The sequence below is a fragment of the Ochlerotatus camptorhynchus genome, unplaced genomic scaffold (genome assembly GCF_037179485.1).
Source record: "Ochlerotatus camptorhynchus isolate MF236.1 unplaced genomic scaffold, CSIRO-AGI_Acam_v1.1 ptg000003l, whole genome shotgun sequence".
Classification (NCBI taxonomy): domain Eukaryota; kingdom Metazoa; phylum Arthropoda; class Insecta; order Diptera; family Culicidae; genus Ochlerotatus; species Ochlerotatus camptorhynchus.
In genome coordinates this window covers 127,945-153,346 of record NW_027040495.1, presented here as the reverse complement: position 1 = coordinate 153,346, position 25,402 = coordinate 127,945, and the positions used below count along the sequence as shown (strand labels likewise).

Below are 25,402 nucleotides of genomic sequence, written 5' to 3'. Positions count from 1 at the left end.
CGTTCGACTCCAAGAACGGAATCCTGTTTATTTGACGGTTTGACACGCGCATCGATGCGAACGCACATGCACATGTGTTTTGTTTAGTGCGAGGGCGATATTGTAGTTTTGAGATTTCTGACGATAAAAAAATGGATCAAGCGCCGGATATTTCCAAAATTTTAGCAAAAATAGGCAGCGATAGCAAGACGGAAGAAGTAGCATCCAAAAAAAGAGGCATCAGTGATGATAAATCTGAAAAATGCAAACCTTCCAAAGTAACATCAAAGAAAAATCAGAAGCCATCCAAACCGGAACACAGCATACCGAGAGGTCAACCCAAGTCTGGACGGATCTGGAAAACTCAAAAAGAGAGGTAACTGATGGTATATCACTCACAGCCCCTGAGCAACTATTTTAATTTATTATGTCATGTCACTTCAGATTTGCTGTTGTTCGAAAATCAGTAAAAGGAAAGCCCCCAGTGAAGCATTTCGCGTATCGTGAAGAAATCAAAAACATCAAGGCACTTTCGCGATCGATCAAGGAAGAACGGAAACAACAAGAAATAGAGAAAGCGCAACGTCGCGAAGAGAACAAACTTCGAAGGTTGGAAAATGAACGAAAATCGGAAATTGTTCAAATCATCAAGAACCCGGCCAAGCTGAAACGAATGCGCAAGAAGCAACTAAGGCAGATTGAGAAACGGGATATTAGCAAAATAAAAGTAGTCTAGTATCTGCGTTTAACTTTATTGGCTTATTCCTCACAGTCATGTAATGAATCTAGAGTGTTGAAAACACAACTCCATTCGAAACCGAAAGAATGGTCCTGGAGAGTAATCTTGCCCGTAGATGGAATACATTCGAACAGATTCTGGAATGGAGTGTATCTTTCGAGACACTGAGTATCACCCAGGATTATCAACTTCTTCTTAGCTCTTGTTATCGCCACCGTCAGTCTTCTGTGATCTTCGAGAATTGCATATTCGCTTGCGGTTGCATTCTCGGTACCGACCAAATTGGGGTTGCTCGATTTTGTACAGGAGTAAAATATGATCTAGAATGAAGAAAATCAATAGGTGAGGTATTCACAAAGTCTTCTTATGTAACTTACATCCTTGTCTTTGCCCTGATATTGATCTACGGTGTTGATTTCGATGTCCAACTTCTTGCCGGTATTTGTTTCGTCCTGATTTTCATACAGTTTGTTGAGCAGTTCAAGATAATATCGTAGAAGATCCACTTGTGCCCTGAATGGGGCTATCACTCCAATTGAACTACCGTCAATACCGGACTAAAATGGCCAATGTTTCAAATTATGATTTTATATCAAAAGTAGAAACTTTTGACAATATTGTAATGCCAACTCACTTCAACCAGCGCCATGATAGTGTAGAATACGATGGCAGCTTCGCAATAGTTTTCGTAGATCGCCTTCGGATCTTCCTCTGGGTTACTATCCATTGCAACATATGAGTATTCACGCTTCCTGTTCGTATTGTATGACAGGCTGCTTTTGAATGTGTTCAGCGTGTTAATTAGCACAACCGATAGCTCAAGTTGTGACGCCGTCGTTCGTAGAAGCCACTTTTCCAGCTTATGCTTCTGTTGCATACTCTGTGCCTGTGAAAGTTTCATCGCAGAATTGGCGACTTCCTCGTTTGCGCACAGCAATTTCCCTTTGTAGGAAAAATCGTTGGCCAACTTGGTAATGATTCTATTCATGCGATACTGTGTAGGCAGCACACAGCAAGATTGTTCCACATCTAACCGGAAGAACAAACTCTCATCAGCCCCCAGATCTCTGCAATAGAAGTTGTGTTATATTGTGTATAGCTACTTAGTGGAAAGTTTGAACTAATTTTACTTGGCTTTACGCGATTTTATAACCGGAGGCAACTGATCTGGGTCACCGATCAAAACGAACTTGTCCGAAAACAGCAACGGTCTGATTACAGCACTTTGGAATACCTGGGTCGCTTCGTCCACGATACAAAAGTCGAAAGTTTTTTGAACGAGCATCGAATGGGCAGCCCCGAGGCATGTTACACCGACAATTTGCTGCAAGTATATTTAAATATTTTATCAGCTTTCATGTGCAACATTTATTTCAAATCAGTAGGTATACCGTTAATTGATTAATGTTGGTTAATTAAACCCCAGACTTATTTAATTTGGTGCAGAAAGCTAAGGACATAATTATTAGGAACCTCTCGTAGAAGATCTTAGATCCAATTTTGGGCCTACTAATCACAACCCGCGCTTTACCTCTATTTCGACCGGATTTTTTTTTGAATGTTTTCGCTGCAGATAACTTCTACATGTATTTACCTTTCCGTTCGTACCGTAAGATTTGATGAAGAGTAACTAATTGTTGAAATATTGCTTTCATTTTATGATGTAAAAGGGGGTCAGTATGTATTCACACCATCCATAATTCACCAAGGAAGGGGAAAGGAGTGAGCAACACAGCATCTTTACCCATGGGGGTTAAAAAAGTTCTGCGAGGTACACTTATGGTGAAACATTTCGATAAAGATGATGCTACCTATTTTAAATTTTACGTGATACCCATCATCACGGAATCCAACCTTGAATCGCAGACCAGGTCCACTAACAAAACACTCGTTCCGAGAAGGGGCTCGTGGTCATCTTCTTCTTCAGGTTCGTTAACCACCCGGAATGAAGGCTCAGTGCGGTTAGTAATATCAAACAGTGTTACATGCAAACGAAAAAGAGATACAACCAGGCTTTATTTTTTAAAAGTCATATTTTCATCTGAATACCCAACTGACCATATGGTTACTTTGATATATGGTTACTTTGGTACTCACATGAAATGTTGTGCAAGTACTACAAGTTCAACAATGCCCAACTATGGACAGCTCAATGTTAATACAATTTACTCTTTGAATCAGCGTACACCAACATGATAATCTACTAAGAAACACCTAAAAATGTATAGGAGATAAAGCTCAAAAATACAGTTTTAACTGATTGTACTTTATAAACACTGCCAACACAAGGCACTTGCACGGTTATGTGGGCCGTCAGAATGGTTCATCGGTTGCGAAGTGAAGTGCTTCTCAAACTGAAGCGATACATTTCTCAATTTTTCAACGTTATCCTAACGTAAACTTAATATTAACACCCATATGCCCGTCCACGCCCGAAACCCATACACCACTCAAAATCAAATAAAAATGTTTTTGTATGGCAAATACGCCCAGACATAAACGAGAATATGGGTGTAACACTGTAACAACTACGGGTAACCATCGAAAACACTTGCATTCCACTCAGGCACTTTTGAGCAAACTGCAATCACCCTCTCATACTCGAAATGTGCCACGACCAAATTGGCACATCGACGCCCTATAGGGGGGATGGGGGCAAGAAGACCATACGGGGCGAGATGGGCCACCGTTCGTTTGGGCATAATACCTATTAACCCAATCTAATTTTTTTACAACCTTGTTGAAAATGCTTCTAATATGCATCTGCATGAAAACCGTATCAAAATTCAATTACATGTCTAAGATAATAATGGTAATGTAGCATTAGCTCAAAATCTCTAGAATATTATAAGATATGCAGTCAAGAAAACAAGCATTGCATTCACTATATTACATTGTACTGATCCGCTGGTTCTACAGCGAGCAATACACGTAACTGTTGCTAAAAGAATTTATGTTTCTATTTCACATGATTCCTTAATGTTATTTTCTAGTCAAAATCTGTAAAAACGTTAACTTTTACTAGGGTGCTCATATTGCCCCGTATCGTTGTTGATCGGAGCAAAAGCTGAAATTTTTCAAACATAATAATTTGTTGAGTCTATCATGTTTTATCCATATTTTGAACATTGTATATTATCAAACATATTCGAAAGCATGAACATGATCACAGCTATCTTACATTTATGAATGTTGTTCATGTGTTTTTCTTAGGGGGACCATATTGCCCCTATCTACCCTAAGCTATCTGACCAAAGCGCAGGGTGCTAAAAATAACACTGCTTTTTTACCCCAAACTCGGCCTGTGGATTCTAAATTCGGCCTAATGCCTTGTTCAGACTATAGAGTTATAACATGTTATAACGGTTGTCAAATAATTGCAACACAGAGACCACCATCAAGATAGCGCTATAACATGTTATAACTCTGTAGTCTGAACGTACTATAACTTATTAAAACGCCATTGAATCGACATTGAATTCACTTCGACCTATCGGAAAAAGATAAAAATTGATTCGTTTGGAGCGAATGAGAATAAAGGGGCTGTTCATAAACCACGTAGACAATGTAGGGGGGGGGGGGTTGACTATTATCCACGGACCATACAAATTTAAAAAAAAATTGTATGGCAATTGTCTACGCAGTGGGAAGGGGGGGGGGGGGGGTGTCAAGATTCCCAAAAAACTGTCTACGTAGTTAATGAACAGCCCCTAACTTTTGAACTAAAGAATCTTACCAAACGCATAATTGACTTGTGTTACTACGATGTATTTTAAATATCACGCACTTATATCTGGAAGGGCGCCCCCCTAGGCATAACATCTCTGATCACGCCTTCCTTCGGAAGGGAAGTAAAGCCGTCGGTCCCCGGTCCATGAGTTGATGGGGCGATAGGTAGGGTTCAGCGTTGCCAGTATTCCAGATTTATCCGGATTTTCCAGATTTTTAGTCGTCTTGCCAGATACACAGACAGACCATGTATATTTTCAGATTTTTTGAACATGTTCCAGATTTTCCCAAATTTTTTAATCAGTTGCTTTAAAAATATTTTTTCCTTGATTTGTTTTCCGTCGATCTTGTTTTCCGTGCTGAGCACCAATGCTACCGACGAAAGGAAGGCAGCTCCCGCACCTGGACCCTACCTATCGACCCATCAACTCATGAACCGGGGACCATGATCAGAGATGTTATGCCTCAGAACATCCCGGCGACGCCGACTGGTATTGATCCCAGGCCTGCTGGGGTGCTTTAAAAATATCACTGCAATTGATTTACCATCTAATAAAAAAATAAAAATCAAAATTTTCTACTTTAATTATTAAAGGCCATCAACGTTGGACATTATTGGAATTTTTAAGGTAATTCTGAAAATAGTCCACAGTGAAGTGTGAGGCGAATTCCTTGTGAAATCAAAAGAAGAACTTCAAGCTAATTCTGAGTAGAGTTCCATCCATATTTTTCGGGCTTCGTGGCCGTGCGGCGTGTTGTTTAGGTGTATTGTGAGTGCCACGAAGTGAGAGTTCGATTCCCGCTCCAGCCGGTGCAAATTTTGGCAACCTGAAAATTTCCCTACTTGTCTACTGGGTGTGGTGTGTTGTCCCTTGTCTAGTGTTAAATATTCAGTCTGTGCAACAAGTGCAACCTCTGGTTGAAGACGGTGACGTGACATACACTGAAAAAAGTTTTCACTTAGTTTCTATTAGCGCACAAATATTTTTCTAAAAACAAAAATTATGATTTTTATCTCAATATCACATAACATCAGAATGTATAAGTAAGTAATCATATAGATTTCATTGTACACATAACGTTCATGTGATTTAGTGGTGCAGTTTCCAATTATGGGATCACATAAAAGTTATGCGAAATTCACATGGATATTTTCCACTGGTTATGTGATTTATTTTATGAATGTAATTAATGGACCTTCCCTTAAGGGGATACATATAAGAAATTCGCCTCGCCTTGGGGCCTCCCTTAGCTCAGTCGGTAAAGGCGCAGCTACAAAGCAAGACCATACTGGAGGTGGCTGGGTTCAATTCCCGGTCCGGTATAGGAATTTTTCGGGTTGGAAAATTTCTCGACTTCCCTGGGCATAGAAGTATGATTGGACTTGCCACACAATTATACCAATGCAAAAATGGTACAGGCATCGAAAGCTCGATCGAAAGCTCTCAATTAATAACTGTGGAAGTGCATCTAGAACACTAAGTTGAGAGCACGCAATAAGCTAATATGCGATATGCAATAAACTTGAAATGCGAAGAAGAAGAAAAAGAAGATATAAGAAATTCGGTAAAAAAAATCATGGGTTGGTATAAGTACACATTTAAATTATTAATTGAATTCTTTCCAGGGCATCAAAATATACATTGTCAACTGTAAACAAAATAAATATGAAGACATTTCAAGCTGAACATTGCATTAGGTCCTAAGTAACATCGATCGATTCTGTTCGTCGACTTTCTCTTTCGTTAATAACTTGAGCACATAACCGTTTCTAGATGCTAGATAAAAGCTTCTTTTATCGATATGTGTGCTGAAAATACATGGTAATGTCTTTACATGGCCGTAGGAATACAAAGAGAAAGTCGACGAAAAGGGTCGTTTTGTTGGCATAGTTGGTGATGATTTAACCTCCGAAACCGTACAAAGCGTAGACGACATCCATGGCCGCTTACGCTTGGCGGGTTCAGAGTAGGTGACAGCATCACGGTTCACATTTCCCAGGAACACCTTCAGCACACCTCGTGTTTTCTCGTAGATCAGACCGGAGGTACATTTGACACCGCCACGGCGAGCAAAACGATGGATGGCGGTTATCACGAAGAACCTTGCGATGACGCTTGGCGCCTCCTTTACCAAGACCTTTTCCTCCTTTGCACGACCAGTCGTTGTTGCTTTTTGGGTAGAAGATGATGATGAAGATGTCGAAGGTGGCATGAGCTCCGGATCGACTCAACCGGGTGGGAGTGTCCCGACACAGTATGTTGTAGTGGGTTTCCTGTTGTACAAGATTGTGCCGTTCTGGTTTCGCCGACTATTGCCCCAGGCTTGATGCTTGGCGTTCAGGTCGCTAGCGATGATGAAATTGTTTTTTTTTTTTTTTTCTTTATTTTTGTGATTTTTAGCCGTAGGCTAGTTCATCACATGATGATGAAATTGTGTCGCCGTCGTGTTAGCTTGATGATGCCCTAATGTTGGTTTGCTTGGGGCAGTAGACCGCGATGATGGTGATTGGACCAAGCGATGTGCTCACCTGAACTCCGATGGCTTCGATAGTTTTCAGCTGGAAGCTTGGCAGTAGCCGGCAGCTGATGTTCCGTCTCGCAGCGATGGCCACTCCCCCTCCCACAGGACGCAGTTGAGTGAGTTCCAACACACTTGCCGCAGTTGGTCTTCATATGGCAGTTTTTGGTGCCATGGCCATAGGAGAGGCAGTTCATACACTGCGTTACATCAAGATGTTGGGGTTTGTAATGCTCCCAACTGATGATGACCTGAAACAGGCCTCGGATTTTGGATCTCAGAGCCGCAAGACTGGTGGATTCCTTCGTGAAGTGCACCAGGAACAACTGATCACGGAAGCTGGTGTTGTAGTTGGAACGCCGGTTCATCAGGTACACTGCCTCAGGCTTGAGCCCAAGCCGCTCCAGCTCGGATTTCACCACAGCCGCCTCGAACGACGGTAATCCACGCAAAACCACCTTCAGTGACTTGCTCGATGGCAGATCATGCGTGAAGAAGTCCACGTTGTTGTCCATCAGGAAACATCCTATTTGTTTGTACTCCTCCAGGCTGGAGCACATGATTTTGGTACCAATGCTGCCAAGCTTGAAGCGAGGCAGCAGCTTGTGTTTTGCCAGTTCGGCACACAGCTTGGCAACATCCTTCACCAGCGTAAAAAGCGGGGAAAATCCGCTCTCTTCTACCAATGGCAACGGCGGCACCATTGCCATTTTCTTCCAGGAGTACTGCATACTGGTTGGCTTGCAGTACCCGTTTTCTGGCGTCATCCTGCGACGCGCTGGGCTTAATTAGCACCTTCTTTGAAGGGCCCGCTGCTGTCTCATTGGCACGTTTACGCACCATTTGTTTCGTGAAGCTAGACAGCAGCGCTCTTTTAAATCTTTTCAGGTTTAAGCCTCGGTTAAAGCAGAATGATGTGCAATCAAGTGGTACTCGATTATGACGACTGGGTTTAGGAAGACCGTTTATTTCATGAAAACAGTGATAACATTATCACTTTTTATTTGTACATTGGACCGAGCATTGGACAATGCTTGACATTATTACCAACAATCAATACGAAACTAACGATTTTAAATTGGCTCACTACTCGACTAGCCTATTGGTCCCAAGCAAACGATTAACGTGCCCCATTCTAGTCGAAATTCTAGTACTACACTATGTTTGTTATATGATTCCCTATGAAAGTTTGACAGATAAAATGAGGGGTTAGTGGATTTTCCTATGTTTCGAGGGGTGAATCGATTAGCTTGGGACCGAAAAAAGTACCAGAGCCAAAAAGGTGAGCACGTTTCTTCGGGACCTTCTAGTCTTAGAGTTACCTCTATGTTATTACCACCTTTTCAATAGTTTGTTGTTGAAAATCATCAGTCGGAATTGCACTTGATGCGTAGACATATTTCTGATCGATTGGTGATAAAATTGTGATATTCCACTCGTTATTATCCCAAATGGTCATTACCCCGAATCCCTTGCGAAAAGCTATTGATTATATATTTTCATTATATATTAAAAGAAGGGAATATTCCCTTCTTTATCATACATCCAAAGAATTAATTATTTTCTCTTTTATATATTCAAGAAGGGAATATTCCCTTCTTTATCGTTTATCCAAAGAATTAATTATTTTCTTTTCTTATATTTTCAAAGAAGGGAATATTCCCTCCTTTATCATATATTTAGCGAATTAATGATGTTTTCTTTTATATATTCAAAGAAGAGAATATTCCCTTCTTTATCGTAGATCCAAAGAATTAATTATTTCCTTTTGATATATTTTCAAAGAAGGGAATATTCCCTTCTTTTTTTTTATTTTTTTTTTTTTTTGTAGTGATCCAGTGGCAGCAACTTGCTAAAACTCTACACTGGACCCCTTTTATTGATAAATTTTGCTTCTAAAGGGTGTCCACGATGCAATTGCCACACTATGAAATTGCTCTAACTTTTTAACCGTTGGGTAGAATTTAATGAAAATTTGGGTGGATTTAGTTCATAGTGCATTATTTACATCCTGCAAGTTTTAAAGTCCTGTGATCAAAACTCGCGGAAATGGAGTCGAAAGAACAGCTCGTGCGTGATAAAATCTTGCGCATTCATCACGAGAACAAGGATCTCTCGCATCGTTCCATCGCTAAAACGTTGGGAATCGCGAATTCCACGGTGTCGCGAGTGATTAAGCGGTTCGAGGAACGGTTGACCACCGATCGGAAGCCCAGAAGTGAAGGAAAAAGTATTCCGTACAACACCAAAAATCACAACCGCGTAGTTGGGGCCTTCAACCGAAATCCGAACGCCTCCGTTAGGGATGTGGCTAAGAAGCTGCACCTAAGCCGAAGTTTTGTCCAGAAGGCCATCGAGAAGTACTGGGCGATTATGAAGCAGCACCTTCTTAAACGACCTAAGGTAGTGAAGACAGTCGAGGAACTGAAGAAAGTATGGGTTTACATGCAAAAAACGGTTGATTCACAGGTTGTGCAGAATCTTATGGCCGGGGTTAAGGCCAAGGTGCGGGCATTTGCGTATGGACTGTAAATAAAATACGAGTAAAATGGTAAAATGAAGTTTAATAGTTATTTGTCAATCCCTGAAAATTTGATGGCAATCGGATGAAAACTCGAATTTTGCGAATCAATTTTGTATGTGGCAATTTCATCGTGGACACCCTTTATGAGCCTCTATTTTAAATCAACACACAGACGTTCCTAGGCTATGGTGCCCGTTTGGTCACTGTTGTTTTTGTGCTGATCCAAATAGTTTTGATAATATAATTGCGCATTCTTGTTTTTTTAAAAGGTTGATTTTCGTCCCAGTCTTGTCTTCTGTCGTCACTTATTTTGTCATTTTGTCTTGTGTATTAACCCCCACTTGTCTTGTTTATTGTGTCAACTTGTGTCTATTTTATTTCTCGATTACTTTTTCAAAGGGAAGCACCAGCTCCTGCAAACAATGCATCCGATCGTCGATCCGGCGCAACCGGCAGCCCGCACACGCTTATCAACACCACCAGCAGGTAGAGAAAAATTTCCCCTATCTGATGATAGTGCCAGCCCGCGTGGGCGAGCCACCAGTTAAGCCAAATCAACGACCAAACGCACCACCTACAAAAGCCAATAAGCTCCCTTGAAAAAGTTATCGAGATTTCTACTAATTAATGAATTATTGACAATTACCTCTCATGATCCTTGGCTCTGATTTTAACTTACCACTTTTTGATTATTTATCAAATACCTCTCCCAGAAAATATAACTCCCCGATGCCTTGTTGGTTTCTGGTCTCATTTGGATTGGTCCTGAATTTGTTTGACATCCTGTTCGAAGTAATTCTTTGAGTTCCAGCTTGTACGTGTCTCACATCATATGATTCGCCATTCATAAAGATAATGGGTTAAAAGGGAGTAAAACATACATAAAGGTAGATTAGTAATAGTTGTACTTGATCCAAACAATAGAAAGAAGCATAGATGACTTAGTAGAAAAATAAAACTAATAAATAACTAAAAGTGCAATGGATAAGTGTTAGTTCCGGGATCATTTTAGTGTTAGTAGTTATGTTAGTTTTGATCCGTATTCAGCCCTGCTGGCCCCTCAAGCACTATTTGCAGCAATTGTGATAAGATTATGCGACCCTGCTACTACTACTATGTTAGATGTATGACTTGTCAATTTTCGCAACGCAATGTCTTTCAATAAATCACTCAATCAATTTAATGTTTGAAAATTTGCTCAAAAGGGCTTTGTTGACACATCATACCTTACCGAAAACTAAAGCACAACAATCCTAATTCTTATTTCAAACCTATCAACATATTTAACACATCTTTCCTAAAATTTCACTTGTTCGTAAGCGCCTGGTTGAAGATATGACTTTCGCTATTGACATTGTCTGTAATTAACAAATACACTAAATAGGAAGATTTATTATACAACTTCATAGGCTAGTCGCCTCCCTAAGCGGACTCCCCGCGTCTTATCTCTTATGTTAAATAACTTTCTGAATTCTATAATTGAAGTTTATTTAATAAATAACTGAAATCTCTAATCTACCTACATAACCCATGCTTTTAAACTACAATTTAACGTGTTTCAAGTACTTCTGGCATTTACATATCTTATCTTATATCTTTGTTCGTCCCAGATGACACCTTCAAGTGACTAAAATGCTTCACTTTGAAGTTAGTTTCCTAGCTAATTTTAAATTGTATATTTTCCCGAGCCATAGTTTAAACACTTATCCCGAGCCATAGTTTAAACACTTATCCCAAATCAAAATGAAGCACATATAAGATTAGTTACAATACCATGTACAAAAATGATGTTTAAAATTGTTTTCTGAGTAATACTTCAATGAAAACAACAATGAAAGCTTGTCACGCAAATAGAAGGAGCACTGTTGGGCACTTTCTGAAATATTTCAATAGTATAATTCCCTTGCAAACCCAAATAAATCTATCTGCGTAAAAAATAAATAAAATAAGAGTGATTTGCGGCAAAACCCGCCAGTATCACACCCAACGTCAGTGCCTATACGTAAGCGTACTACGACGCGGCTCTCAATAAAAGGAGTAACAAGTGTGATACTATCACTGCTATACTAGATCTTTGGTTCTCTCATGCAGCGGTTTATCAGAGAGGGGAAGCTTAGTAATCCCCATCGCCTGCCCATGTCGCCATTCTATCGCGGCATGAGCCAGCAACGCCGACCATAAACATACCGTCTCCAACACTCCACTATAAAATCATGAAATTAAGCCCGCCCACCAACAGCAAGGTGCAAAAACTAGCCAAGGGGAGGGAATATTCCCTTCTTTTTATTATTATTTTCATATTTAAAGTAGGGAATATTCCATTCTTTATCATATATCCAAAGAATTAATGATTTCCTTTTCTTAAATTTTCAAAGAACAGAATATTTCCATATTTGTTATATATTTAACGAATTAATGATGTTCTCTTTTATATATTCAAAGAAGGGAATATTCCCTTCTTTATTGTATATCCAAAGAATTAATTTTTTTCTTTTGCTACATTTTCAAAGAAGGGAATATTCCCTTCTTTATCATATATTTAACGAATTAATTATGTTCTCTTTCATATATTAAAAGAAGGGAATATTCTCTTCTTTATTGTATATCCAAAGAATTAATTATTTCATTTTCTTTTATTTTCAAAGAAAGGAAAACGCCTTGATCCATTAAGAAGTTTTTCTATTCTTTTTATATACGCGAAAGAAGATTCCAGGAGTGACTACAATAAACAAAAATAGTCGATCTTATACATGTCATACTTTTCTGGGGAATGGTTCATTCTGGGCAATGCTTTTTGGGGAATGGTGCATTCTGGGGAATGGTTTTCTGGGGAATGTTATAGAACCCGTAAGCGTACTACAACGCGGCTCTCAAACAAAGGAGTAACAAGTGTGATACTATCACTGCTAGACTAGATCTTTGGTTTTCTCATTGCGCCATTCTATCGCGACATGAGCCAGCAACGTTCGACCCAGGTGATACCTTCAAGTGACTAAAATGCTTCACTTTGAAGTTAGTTTCCTAGCTGATTTTTACATTATATAGGGTATATGCGCCAACTATGCTCACATGCTTCCACTATGTCGCACCAAAAATATACGTATGGGTATGTCACAAGCACGCCACAGTGGAAATTCCGAGCCATAGTTCAAACACTTAACATGTTTAACATTGTTCCCTGAGTAATACTTCAATTAAAACAACAATAAAAGCTTGTCACGCAAATAAAAGGAGCACTGTTGGGCACTTTCTGAAATATTTCCATAGTTTAATTTCCTTGCAAATCCAAATAAATCTAGCTGTGTAAATATAAATAAAATAAGAGTGATTTGCGTAAGCGTGCCTATACGTCAGCGTACTACAACGCGGCTTTCAGACAAAGGAGTAACAAGTGTGATACTATCACTGCTAGACTAGATGTTTGGTTCTCTCATGCAGTGGTTCATCAAAGAGGGTAAGCTTAGTAATCCCCATCGCCCCATAATACCCATGGCGCTATTCTCCGTCTCCAACACTCCACTATAAAGCATGAAATTAAGCCCGCCCACCCGCAACAAATAAGTGTGTTTGCTTTCTTATGTTAACATACGCAGTTTACTGTATGCTGTTTTGTTTGAACTTATTTCACCCCGATTACAATACTTTTCAACCCAATAAGAAACCTCTGAACATTTTCTAATCAGAATGCTCGTTTGACTCACATTTTGACAGTTCAGGCTGCTCGATTGGCTCAAGATGGCCGCTTCCGCGAATCTCTATAATCTCTACCCGATGGTTATGTTGGTTTGTGTAGGCGTGTCTTGAATTCCGAGAAATCAACGAAAGAAGTCTAGAGTAACATTTGAAATGGGCCTATGTCCAAAACGTAAACAAATCGGGTTTTGATACCATTCTTTAGCACGGCTTGATAGCTACTAACAATCGCATAATCGAGAAAAATCATTAAAAATAACTCGATTTTCGCAGATTATTATTTTATATGGATAGCTGTCATAACGACTTTTTTTAATAATTATTGTAGCACTGCAAAAACTATTTCTGTTCGCCACGATGGTGATGATGGATTTTTAATGTTTGATTTAATAGTAGATTAATTTAAAAAAAAGTAGTCTACAAAGGTTTGGGCCTCGCGCGCGTATTACGGATATAGAGGACTGAATTTAACATTTGATAAAAAAAAATGCAATTTTGAAGCTTATTTGGAAGATACCTTGAGTTAGTAAGTTTTCTGGCAAATGTTGGGGGTTCGTGAGCATTCCTGACATTGCTGAAAATTATGATAGCATCAGATTGCGTGGTTGCTAGTGTAATAGGATGCTTTGTTGATTGTTCATTAACTCTTGATTGCTTGTAATATTTATGAATATTTTAGGCGGACAAAAAGGCGAACTAAGAGGTGGATGTCTTTGTTTGCAAACCTGGTTAAATTGTCATATTTAATTATCTTAGAGATAAATCGTCCAGCTCAAACCTCTGTAGAGGTAAGAGGTGGGACCATCATCATCATCATCACCTTGTATTAATGACCTTAACATTCATGAAAGGCGAAAGGAGGTTTACTACCCGTGGACGCATAATTGTCCCATGTGCTATGAAGTTTAATATACACATGGGACAGTTATGCTTCCAGTGGCAGTTTAGCGGTAAGTTGAGAGAAGACCAATTCAGAGATCCGCAATACTTGGTCCGATCAATAGGTAAAATACATTCTACCACTTACATATGAACTGTACACCGCTGCGAGTTCTTCCGGGGTCGAACAATTCTCTATCAAGCTAGCCTCGCTGAAATCTTTCAGCACAGGATCGATACGCGATGTGGAACCTAATCGCATAAATTTAATGTTGTATGGCAGCAACCGTCGCAGTACGTTGTCCACGGCAGAATGGGTATTGCTCGTAATCAGGATGGATTTTTTCATAGCTACCAGTAGTCGAATCAACGCTATTACGGTTTGAGTTTTCCCCGTCCCTGGGAGACCTTTGAACAAACAGTAGCTCTTGGTTCCAACGGCAGTGAGTACCGCTATTTTTTGGTGTTTGTTGAGGTTCTGTAGAATCTGCTTTGCTTCAGCAGATATCGCAGCCGGTACGGTCCGGGTAAATGTTGGCTTTTCACGGTCAATGATAATGCGTCGTAAGCTGTCCGAACGTTCCGTGTTATCAAGCAGGACCCCAACGTTCGTCAAATTGAAGGTCATCAACGTTTGCGACTCGTACTTGTCCAAATGGAACATCTCTTGAGCGTAATGTTGGCTAAGATCTCGTTCTAAGCTCAAAGTAACTTCTCGCTTGCCTATGCCTACCACACGGCCAGCGGCTACTGCTATTCGTTTTGAAGTACTACAGATTAAATATTCCTTTATCTCGAAAAATGCAGACATGTATTCGTTAGCTGAAAAGATATGATTCTATCAAAGTACATACTGCCTAGAAATAAATATATTTTATTGTTATAAACCTTTACCTGGTAATTGAGTCATACACTGGGAGTCGTTCAGATTGCTATCAAATGTAAATGTATGGAAATACTCGTCTTCCGCCTTGAAGACACGACCAGACAATCGCAAATTAATAGCTGCACGTCCAATTTTATGTCTTATCTCTGGGCTCTTGGTCCATAGGTGTTTTATGTGGAAACCTGAAAACATAGATCAGTTGTCCAGTTTCAAACTTTAAGAATGCGTTTCCTAGCTAACCCTTCCTAGCTTCTTCATCTTCAAGAAAAATCAGTCCAGCCCATCGGATAAAATAATCGATATGTCTATCGTTCAAATGATTCAATGATTCTTCAGCAATAAGTTTGATGGAGTGGCTATCTGGAAAATCTCGTTTCTCGTGTTTCAAATAGGCCGTACAGATTACGCTGAATGGACATCGCGAACAGATATGCTGATTATTCAGTGGCTCCGGTAGCTGCAAAATATCCCTAGCCAGATTAAACTTTGAACTGTCAGTATTTGGTAGCCCCCGTGATAAATAGTATGCAACTTCGTTTCGTAGCATGATCAAGTCACGTTTCATGTTGCGATTGGCGGACACTGTGGAAAATTTTCCGTCACGAAGATAAAGCAAGATACCTTTGTCAACGTGATGACCAATCGTGTTCATCATCATTTCATATAGAACGACCTGTCCCTTGTGTTCCGCTGAGAAACTGGCACGACCTGTTTTCAATTCAAGGGGCATTAACTGCTTTTGTTGATCGCTTCCACATTTCGCCTCAACTGTCACATCGATTTTCCCCTTAAGTCCCAACTGATGACACCAAATGTTCTCCTCAATGTCATTTATCGCGAGAATTTGTATATCCGTCTTTGTAGGAGTAAATTTCTGAAAATAGGGCAGCAATTATCGGGTGACTGCGACAGTAAATGTAATTGTCATTTACCTTGCTGGAATGGTGCACATGGTTTTTGATAAAATCGTAGATTCTCGGATAAAATTGTTCAACTTCTTTTGCAGCTTCTACCCGACTCATTTTACATGCATACAACATTTGGGCCATATGCTTAGAGTTGAGAAGTTCCCGTCCTGCAGCAACAATATCAGCCATATCCATTAGCTTGTTCCTTAGTATTCTCTGTAGCAATTCGTGCACGATCGTTCCAATAGTCATCTAGAAACAGTTTGGTTCAAAGAGACATGTCACACCTAATTGAATCAAATAACTCAATGAAGATTACAATTCTATTGTCCGCATCCACGCCCCGAAATCGATCCTGCAGAACTCCACGTCTCTGACAGTAGAGTGCCCCAACAACGGACGTGCCTGATACCAAATAGTCTGGGTCCGTAACAATCATTCCATCTTCATTGCTGATCCTGTACAAATGATTGCTTCTATCAAAAGCGCCTTTCACTGAAACTACATCGCCTTCCTTCAGCTGAAGCGACAACCAAGGTGGTTCCAGAACACATTTCGCTTTCATGTTACTTGTTTTTTGTTGTACAACTAATGTGACCGTACGAATATCTTTCTGCACAGAAACAATCCTGCACCGTTTCCAGCTTGTTAGATCTAGAGTTAATTGCTATTAAATGGGTTCATTTTATTATTAGAATTCTTTCGGATTTAACTTAATTCTAGATTATTTACCTCTGCATCATTCAGCGCATCCAAGTTAATATTAAAATTATCGTCGTCATCGAAAAAACAATTCAAGTCGTCTGGTAGTCCACTCATTCCGTTGATTTTCTTGCCGTTATCCTCATCTGTATTTTGTTCATTTAAGCATCGCACTTTTTTGGAGATCGGTTGCGAGGTTGGAACTTCATCGCCTATATTTTCCACGTCCGAATCAGCCAGATTTCCAAAATTACGTTTCAGCACGTTTTTCTTATCCATTTAATACGGGAAGTTCGATTCAGTCTGTGTGTAACCTATGTACCAAAAATCTTAAACTAAATTATCGCAATAACATTTAAAAAAACTTGACAGGCGCAATCACCATATCAATCTGCAACGGATGCAATTGCAAATAAAAATCGCGACGCGCCAAAATATAATTAAATTTTATTTTGGCGCGTCGCAACACTGTGTAAACAGAACACGGTAAGAAAAAGTCTCAACGGCCAGTTCACTTTTACCTACTTTTGACTATATAATTATATTATTTATCTACTTTTGGGTACAACTAACTTACTTTTGAGTAGAAAGCTAGTGAAAAATTCCATACGAATTGCACACAAGTAAATGAAACTACTTTGACCCGCTTTACCTACTTTTGGGTTCCTGCAATATAGTGCCGAGATGAGTGAAAAGACCTTACTTTTGGGAATTTTTTCTTACCGTGAAGACTTCTATTTGTACACCCAGTGTCAAAGCCAATCCCATATCAGTCTCGCTGGTCTCGCTTGATCAAAATCGAATAAATAAAAAGGGATCCTTTTTTGAGGTCGAAAGACTGAATAGTGGAACCATACACCGAAAATAGTTTTCATGTAGCTTTCATTGGAAACGCAAATGATTTTCACGAGGGGAACACAATAAGTCGTATGAATAAAAGCGTTTACTTTACTTTTCCCGTAAGAAAAGCACGGGAAAGTAAAGTAAACTCTTTTTATTCATACGGCCCAATTGGGTTCTTTAAGGGTATTGAGGTAAATGCATATTCGTAATCTGCATTAAAAATGGAACCCAACCTCAAAATTTCATCAATTTTGGTACACTGGAACTATTTTAAATAAGAATGATTACATTGGCAAAAATCACTTTATTAGCACCCCTCGGTGTCACTTTGTATGGGAGCGAGCTGTCAGTTTGCCAGGTTAGTGTCAAACAGTGAAGTTATTATTTTGCTTTAAATCTTGATTTAAAAATCGAGATGAAAGTGTGTGAGTTCGAAAAAAATATCGCTGTGCTCAGAAAACGAAGCTCTTTCAGATAATATATAAAAACAAAGAACCGGTGCGTTGAAGTAAAAAACGAAAATCAAAAGTACTCAAAGTAATTAATGCGTTTGAAGTAGTACACAGAAAAAAAAAGTTGTTGAATATTATATCCAAACTGCTGCAACCAGGTCAATCCATCGGTTGTGTAATATAACGTTGTACGATGTACATCGATTTTGCGAACAAAATTACATCCATTGATGTAATATTGTATCTGCTTTTTGCTATTACATCATTATTTCATACACAGAAAAACGTTGTTGAATATTACATCGAAACTGCTGCAACCGGGTCAATCCATCGGTTGTGTAATATATCGTTGTACGATGTACATCAATTTTGCGAACAAAATTACATCCATTGATGTAATATTGTATCTGTTTTTTGCTATTACATCATTATTTCATACATCAGCTTGAATTACATTGATCGATATTACATTTTTTTTTGCTGTGTCCATCAGCTTGAATTGCATTAATCGATATTACATTTTTTTTGCTGTGTACTTTGTACTTTAATTACGAAATTTCAACTGTAATTTATGGAGTCAAAAAGTAGTTAATGTTCTACATTGTAAAATTAATCTAGTTAGTTAATAGAATTAATTTAATTAGAGCCGTAGCCTGCGTTGGAGTTTAAGGTTATTGCGTGTCACTAGGATTTTTATCCATAAACAAAATTAATGGAATTCATCTGAATTTCACATAGCATTTATGCGATCACGTTAATTTTATATGATTTTTCATATCAATTTCATTGGCCTCATAATATTTATGTGATTTTGTGGTGGGATTTTTAACTATGTGATCACCTGAAAGCTATGTGGAATTCTTATGGTTTTCATTTATTAGATATGTGATAACTTTTTGAGTGTAGTTACAGACAAAAAATTATAGTTAATAAAATTAAAAAAAAAATTAAAGGGTTGGGTCTTAGACACGACCGTAGTATGACGTAGAACCACACAAAATTGATGTTTTTCATGCATTTTTGACTATTATACTTTATCTTAAAATTTTCAAGTTTTTCAATGTTTCGGTAATGGTTCACTCAAAACAATTTAAACATTTTTCTTGACAAATATATTAATGTGAAATTCCACATGATTTTCATTTGACCACACATAAACAGAATCCACTCAGAAGTACACATGAAATTTATACGCAAATGAATAGTATGTGTGGTCACGCATGGTTTTTATATGTACATATATTAAGTATGTGGCCGACACATAGATATTGATTTGTTGATCACGTTGCAACAATTCATGTGTGGAACACATAAAAACTCCAGAACAAGATCCTTAGAATGATCCTAAACAGTCCAGGACCCGAAATTTTGAGGTTCACCGCCTGGCTGACCTTCAGCCTCTCGAAGAGCGACGAACGGTCTCCTTGGAAAGGTTCAGATACACCTGTCTGAGATCAGATCTTCAGATCATACGTGATCTGGCACGTTAGTTAAGTTAGACTCGTAGTTAGGTAGGTTATCAAATTTTTCAATTAAAACAGAACACACCCCCCAAGGGGTATTCTGTCAACTAGATGAAATACGCAAATACTAAATTAGAATATCCAATGAACAAAGATGAAGAGCCAGATAGGCTAATCAATTGAAATGTAAAATCAATGTATACACCATAATCAACAGAAATAAACGAAATTTTACTACTACTACTACTTTTAGAGTCAGTGGTGTGTAATTCACCAACTTAATATCATCGAATATGTCTTTCAAGCAATTTTTTCTCAAATTTGTAAGTTTTTGTGTGGGAAAAAATTAAGGGAAAAACTTCTGATTTTATTAATAATTGTGGATTGTTAAAGATGTATTTCCCGGAAAAAAGTGATCGTCAAAGTCCATGTCTTTTTCGAGTCATTATTGAGGGGGGGGGGGGGGGTGGTAGGTTTCCAAACATTGCTTTTCTCATTGTGTCGCATTCCTCGTTTCACGCCGTGATCCACCTTTAGCCACTGACTCGGTTCTGCTTGCTGCAGGACCAAGTGTGCCAAGTGTCCGAGGCGACAATGACCAAAAGCACGACAGCAGCGCTGTTTTATATCTTTTCAGGTTCAAGCAGAACGATGTGCAACCAAACCTTATGAATGAGGCGGAGCAGAAAGTTTCTTTTGTGCAGAACATGTAAAATACATGTAGAACATGTTAATATAATTGCATATATAGAGGTACCAGATATGTTTTACAGTCAGTTGTTGGTAATCCGTCGAGTGTATGTCTCCTGTTAAGCAATTGTTTTTTGAAAATGTTGGCTCTGCATGTAAAAAATTAATTGTTTATAGGTACATAATTGTGGTTTGCTTAATATTTATTTCCCGGAAAAAAATGATCGTCAAAGTCCATGTCTTTTTCGGATTATTATTAAGGGGGGAGGGGCATGGGGTTTTACATGCACGTTTTTTCATGTCTCATTCCTCATTGCGGTGGACACGCCGTGATCCACCTTTAGCCGCTGACTTAGTCCTGCTTGCTGCAGGACCTAGTGCCACGCCGTCCGAAGCGGGAATGAGCAGAGGCAGGAGAGCAGCGCTGATTTATATCTTTTCATGTTCAAGCTGAATGATGTGCAACCAAGTGGTATTCGTTTATGATGACTGGGTTTGGGAAAAAGGCTTATTTCATGAAAACAGTGATAAAATTATCATTTGTACATTTTCAATAGTTTAATTACAGAAGAAATGGGAAAATATTTATTTCAGCAGGTTCGTAGTGTAATATCCTATCGATTGGCGTATGCATGGTATTTCGGATCGTAAAAATATATATTTTCTATTTAAAAACAAGTATTTTAATTTTTACAGTATAATTTTCATTTTAAGACTTAATTTGTATTACATTGAATATTATTACTATTCAAATGATTTATTACTAAATATATGTTACAACAGACATAACACTCGCAAGATGTTCATCGAACAAGCATTTATGGGTCAATTTAAAAGTATTTTAGTTGGTAGTACCGCCACCTGTGGCGCGCATAGTCAATTCCCTTCCGTTTGACGTTTTCACACTACCGCCATCTGTTCAGCGTACTACCATAGAGGTAACTCTAAGACCACTGGGTCCCGAAGAAAATCATTATTATTTTTGGCTCACTCAGTACCAGAACAACGGTCCCAAGCAGACCCAAGCTATTTCACTCACCCCTGCATGTTCTGCATGAATCCACACACCCCTGATGTTATCTGTCAAACTTTCATAGCGAATCAAAACAAACATAGTGTAGTAATAGAATTTCAACTAGAATAGGGTACGTTAATCGTTTGCTTGGGACCAATAGGCTACTAAAGTGATGAGCCAATTTAAAATCGTTAGTTTCGTATTGATTGTTGGTACTACCCACCACAGTGTACTCAGCAGATGGCGGATATGTTTTACAGTGAGACATATTCAATGTGTTATGTCTGTTTGTCTGTGTATGTTATTTACATCAAAACTGGATTCCGTTATCTGGTTCCGGACTAAGCAGCTCTGGTATTGTCATCCGTCTGATTTATCCGAAAGATTTTGATCTCGTCAGCTGATGCTGCGGACACCCACTATTGAGATCATTTCGTCCACCCGGTTTCCGAAAGCGTCGGTGCAGTGGCCTTGGAATCCTTCAAAGATTTTCTTTCTACGGACTGATTTGCTTCTTAAGGAAGTCGAGTTTCTTACGTTTTTTAGCATAAACGTCCTGGTATGCTTTTCAATTGGGTTGTACATCGGAGAATTTTCTTCCTGCCGCAAGCGTGGCTGAATCAGCAGCTTGTTAGCCGATTCACAACCTACCTTTTCCGTTGAAATAAGCTCGTTTTTTCTGCAGAAATACAACAAAAACTGTTTTATTTACTCACGGTGAGGGTTTTCAAATCTATTCTTACTTATTGCAGCTTTCAACATTTCCAGACGCAATTTTGTGGCGTTGATCCATAAGCAGTTTCAATTGTCAGGATCAGAATGCATGTTTGTTCGAGCCAGACGTCACACTTGCGGAATCCTTGCTCGCTGATCATTCAGGCGCACTGAGCTTATTTCGTTGGTTGCTATGACACCTGACATTTGTTGAAATTAGTGGTGGCTCGAGTTGTGGTGTACCGCTTTGCTAGAAACAGAAACCGATTCCAATGCCACTGATTGATCAATTTTCAAAAAGAATAAAATTTAATACTGGAAAGATTATTTTGAAGTTAATTGTGTATGACTACTGCCGAGGTAATCATGGTTCGGACTCAATAAGGTGAAGTGTGTTTTGCACAGTTTTGCATCGTAGATAGAGTCGCCCCCCTCGACTTCACCATGAATTTCATTGATTGATACATATTATATTTTTGCTGTACACATATTAAAGTGATGCGCAGTGGTAGATAGGGCACTAATTAGTGATGCATTACCTCGTTTAAAAACTTGTTTCCAGCAAATGAAAAAGCAAACTAAACAAACAAAACAAATCCCTAAAAAAAAGTCTTAGCTTCTGTGTATTTTTCGTATGGATAATTATTTCTGCAGAATTCAATCAATTCTATAGATCTACGGTAAATTTAGTAGAAGTAATTTTTCTTTTTTTTTCTTGATTTTTTTTTCGTTGATCTTGTTTTCCGTACTTGCTCCCGACACCAGAAAGGCAGCTCCCACACCTAGACCTTCTATCAACCCATCAACTCATGAACCGAGGACCAAAGGAAGGCGTGATCAGAGATTTTATGCCTCAGAACGGTTTTTTTTTAATTCAATTGCAATTGGGTTGTTTAGCTTCGAAAAATATACCAATTTTTATACATCATCTGATAGAACTTTGTTTTTTTGAGCACAACGATATTTTTATAAATCCCGTAGACATTCATCTCGATTTAAAATCAAGATTTAAATTTTTGATCATTGACACTAGATCTATTCGTTGACAGCTAGCTCCCATACAAAGTCCTACCAAGGGGCGCTAAGATGGTAATTTTTTGCTAATGTAATGATATTTATTTAAAAAAAGTTCCAGCGTACCAAAATTGATGAAAATTTGGATGTCGGTTCCATTTTTAATGCAGATAACGAATACATAATATATATATATATATATATATATATATATATATATATATATATATATATATATATATACGAGGGGCGATTCAGTACTGTATTTTCGATTCAAGCCAACGTATTGATGAACGTATTGAAGTATTTTTTATCGAATAAACGTGTATTTTGGGTAATAATGTATTATTTTGCACTTTTGGAATATATGTAATTTTCTGTGTATTAGAAAAATGAAAGTGTATTTTTATGCATTAATGTATTGAAAATCAGATATAAGTGTATTCTGTCATTGCAGTGTTTATGTTTACCACTCGAACCCAAGGGGGGAGGTAGCTGTGAAATACGAACAATCGTCGCCTACCTCGCATAACTGGTTCCAAACGTAAACAATCCATAAGAAACCTACAGCATTTGTTTACGTTTGGAACCAGTTTCATACAAGACGATCAGTAGGCTGATTTGACAGCACGTCCCCCCCAGCTCGAACCGAGAATCAAACGGATCAAACTCACAATGTTGACGTTTTGTTTGACAAGTGCACAGCACACGCTAACTTTAAAATACCCACTGATGAGTAGAATTTCACCCAATTTAAAGAAAAGAAAGAAACTCATTAGAGACAGTTCATTAACTACGTAGACAGATTTTTGGGATTTATGAGACCCCCCCCCCCCCACCCCCTTACGTAGACAATTGTCCATACAGAATTTTAAAAATTTGTATGGGCCGTGGATAATTGCCAACTCCCCTCCCCCCCCCCCCACCGTAGTTCATGAACAGCCCCTTACCTCGCTCATTACGCATTAATAAGCATCTGTTACCAAGGCTGTTACGCATTCGTTACTTATTTTTGGGTCTACTCATTAATGTTTTTTTATTTAATGCACTTTTCTTAAAAATGGGTGAAATCCTACTCATTAATGCATTGTATTGTGATTCGAGCGCGAATTAAAATATAATATAATAAATTTACGCATTTTGTCCGAATTCAGCATTTTGATTGTACAAATTTCGAATTTTTCGTGCAAATGACGAATTATCGTGTATTTTTATTATTCGTCGAATATTTGTGTATTTTTTTTCCGAATTTTGTATTTTTTGCATTTTTTTTGAGTAATGACGAGTCATGATGAATTTTTGTGTATTTTTTTCATTCACGTATTTTCAATTCATTTTCGAGAGCAGTGAATTTCCCCTCGTATATATATATATATATATATATATATATATATATATATATATACATATAGGGGAATTTACGTATTCTCGGCAACCTAAGCAGCGACCTTCTTTCTATAGCCTTTTTCTCTAAGGAACGCACACATATGCAGTATTGGTTTGTTTACAATCTTTTGCTGCCAGCTGCTCTAACAATTTCAGTCGAAAGAATTGTCAAAAACTGTTTTGAAACGCTTTTACAAAGCTCAACTTCTCTAGTGAGGGCGAGTATTGTCGGCAACCAGTTTTTCTTCGGCAACCGTTCCATTTGAACTGCATGTAAATCTGCTGTTCTATTATCGGCAATTCGAAATCAGCTACAATTTGTAGTGCGCGTGTGTTGCATTTCAAGAAAACCTTGCTAGATTGCTTTTTCTCAGTGGTAAAAATATAGTCAAATTGAAGCTGAAAGCATAAAGAATCGTTTGCATGCATTCAGCGAAGTGTTTTCGTAAGAAAATCCAGTGAAAATAGTGTTTCAATTTGGGTTGCCGAAAATAGTCTGTCATGCCGAAGCCGTCATTTCCCCTATATAATATATATATATATACACATAAAAATAATCAGCTTGCAATATTGCTGATTGCATCTGAAACTGGACTGTCCCAAAAATGCAAAAAGTGTGTTAAAAGTGCACGTTTCTGTCAAATCGTTTTGATGTCTTCGGAGCACTTATTGCTTGCATCATAAAGAATAAGTGCACCCAAGACACCAAGACGGTTAGACGTAAACTTGCGATTTTATCACACTTTTAATAAGTGAAAACGCGCTCCAATTTGGTGTGAAATACGCAATACAACAGGGAAAGGTTTTGCAGCTGATGAAAGAGAAAGTCGATGAAGAAAATCGATCAATGCAGATAGGACTTTATGAAATGTTTATCTAGATATCAAGTTGAACATTGCATTAGGTCCTAAGTAACATTGATCGATTCTCTTCCTCGACTTTCTCTTTCGTTAATAACTCGACAGTGAGCATGCATAAGGGCCTATACCACAGAGAACAGACGTTCAAGCTCGGTCAGAAACTTGTGTAAAATAAGTGGGAACGTCGCCGTTACGTGGTGTTAGCATCTCCTGATTTTCTCTATAAATTTTCCACTTTCGACCAATTTGGCGCTAGTATCGATACATTTTCTGTTGAAAATTGCCACTTGGCGCTATTAGCACTTAGTGTCTAGTGTAATTTGTGCAACGCCAGCGCCATCATGTTGTCAAAGTGGGTTTTTAAGTGGGGAAGTCGCCGTTAGTGGCGCTTAAGTCGAATAGGAAT

The 25,402-nt window shown here is 38.5% G+C and overlaps 2 protein-coding genes across 4 annotated transcripts; one reads left to right on the top strand and one right to left on the bottom strand.

The window, feature by feature from the left end:
• Positions 1 to 54: 54 nt before the first annotated feature.
• Positions 55 to 746, top strand: LOC135712314 (coiled-coil domain-containing protein 86). Its single transcript, XM_065235317.1, has 2 exons — positions 55 to 355; positions 424 to 746. The coding sequence occupies exons 1-2, from the start codon at positions 132 to 134 to the stop codon at positions 713 to 715; spliced, it is 516 nt and encodes a 171-aa protein (XP_065091389.1). The 5' UTR covers positions 55 to 131; the 3' UTR covers positions 716 to 746.
• Positions 739 to 17,155, bottom strand: Dna2 (DNA replication helicase/nuclease 2). Of its 3 annotated transcripts, none has more exons than XM_065233784.1 (11): positions 17,137 to 17,155; positions 16,590 to 16,873; positions 16,177 to 16,524; positions 15,882 to 16,109; positions 15,190 to 15,823; positions 14,958 to 15,131; positions 14,212 to 14,885; positions 1,849 to 2,042; positions 1,353 to 1,785; positions 1,096 to 1,275; positions 739 to 1,038 (listed from the first exon to the last, which is right to left on the bottom strand). In XM_065233784.1, exons 2-11 carry the CDS (start codon positions 16,836 to 16,838, stop codon positions 739 to 741), a joined length of 3,414 nt encoding a protein of 1,137 aa, XP_065089856.1. In that variant the 5' UTR covers positions 16,839 to 16,873; positions 17,137 to 17,155. The 3 variants fall into 3 exon arrangements, with proteins under 3 accessions (XP_065089856.1, XP_065089919.1, XP_065089791.1); XM_065233847.1 differs by lacking the exon at positions 17,137 to 17,155 and adding an exon at positions 16,942 to 16,960; XM_065233719.1 differs by lacking the exon at positions 17,137 to 17,155 and having other exon boundaries at positions 16,590 to 16,960.
• Positions 17,156 to 25,402: the final 8,247 nt, after the last annotated feature.

Coding starts and splice junctions, on each gene's coding strand:
- LOC135712314 (XM_065235317.1), top strand. CDS start 132: ATGGATCAAGCGCCGGATATTTCCAAAATTTTAGCAAAAATAGGCAGC. Junction 356..423: donor TGGAAAACTCAAAAAGAGAG/GTAACTGATGGT, acceptor ATGTCACTTCAG/ATTTGCTGTTGTTCGAAAAT.
- Dna2 (XM_065233784.1), bottom strand. CDS start 16,838: ATGGATAAGAAAAACGTGCTGAAACGTAATTTTGGAAATCTGGCTGAT. Junction 16,525..16,589: donor ATGCGCTGAATGATGCAGAG/GTAAATAATCTA, acceptor CCCATTTAATAG/CAATTAACTCTAGATCTAAC. Junction 2,043..14,211: donor CAGCGGTGTACAGTTCATAT/GTAAGTGGTAGA, acceptor ATATACTTGCAG/CAAATTGTCGGTGTAACATG.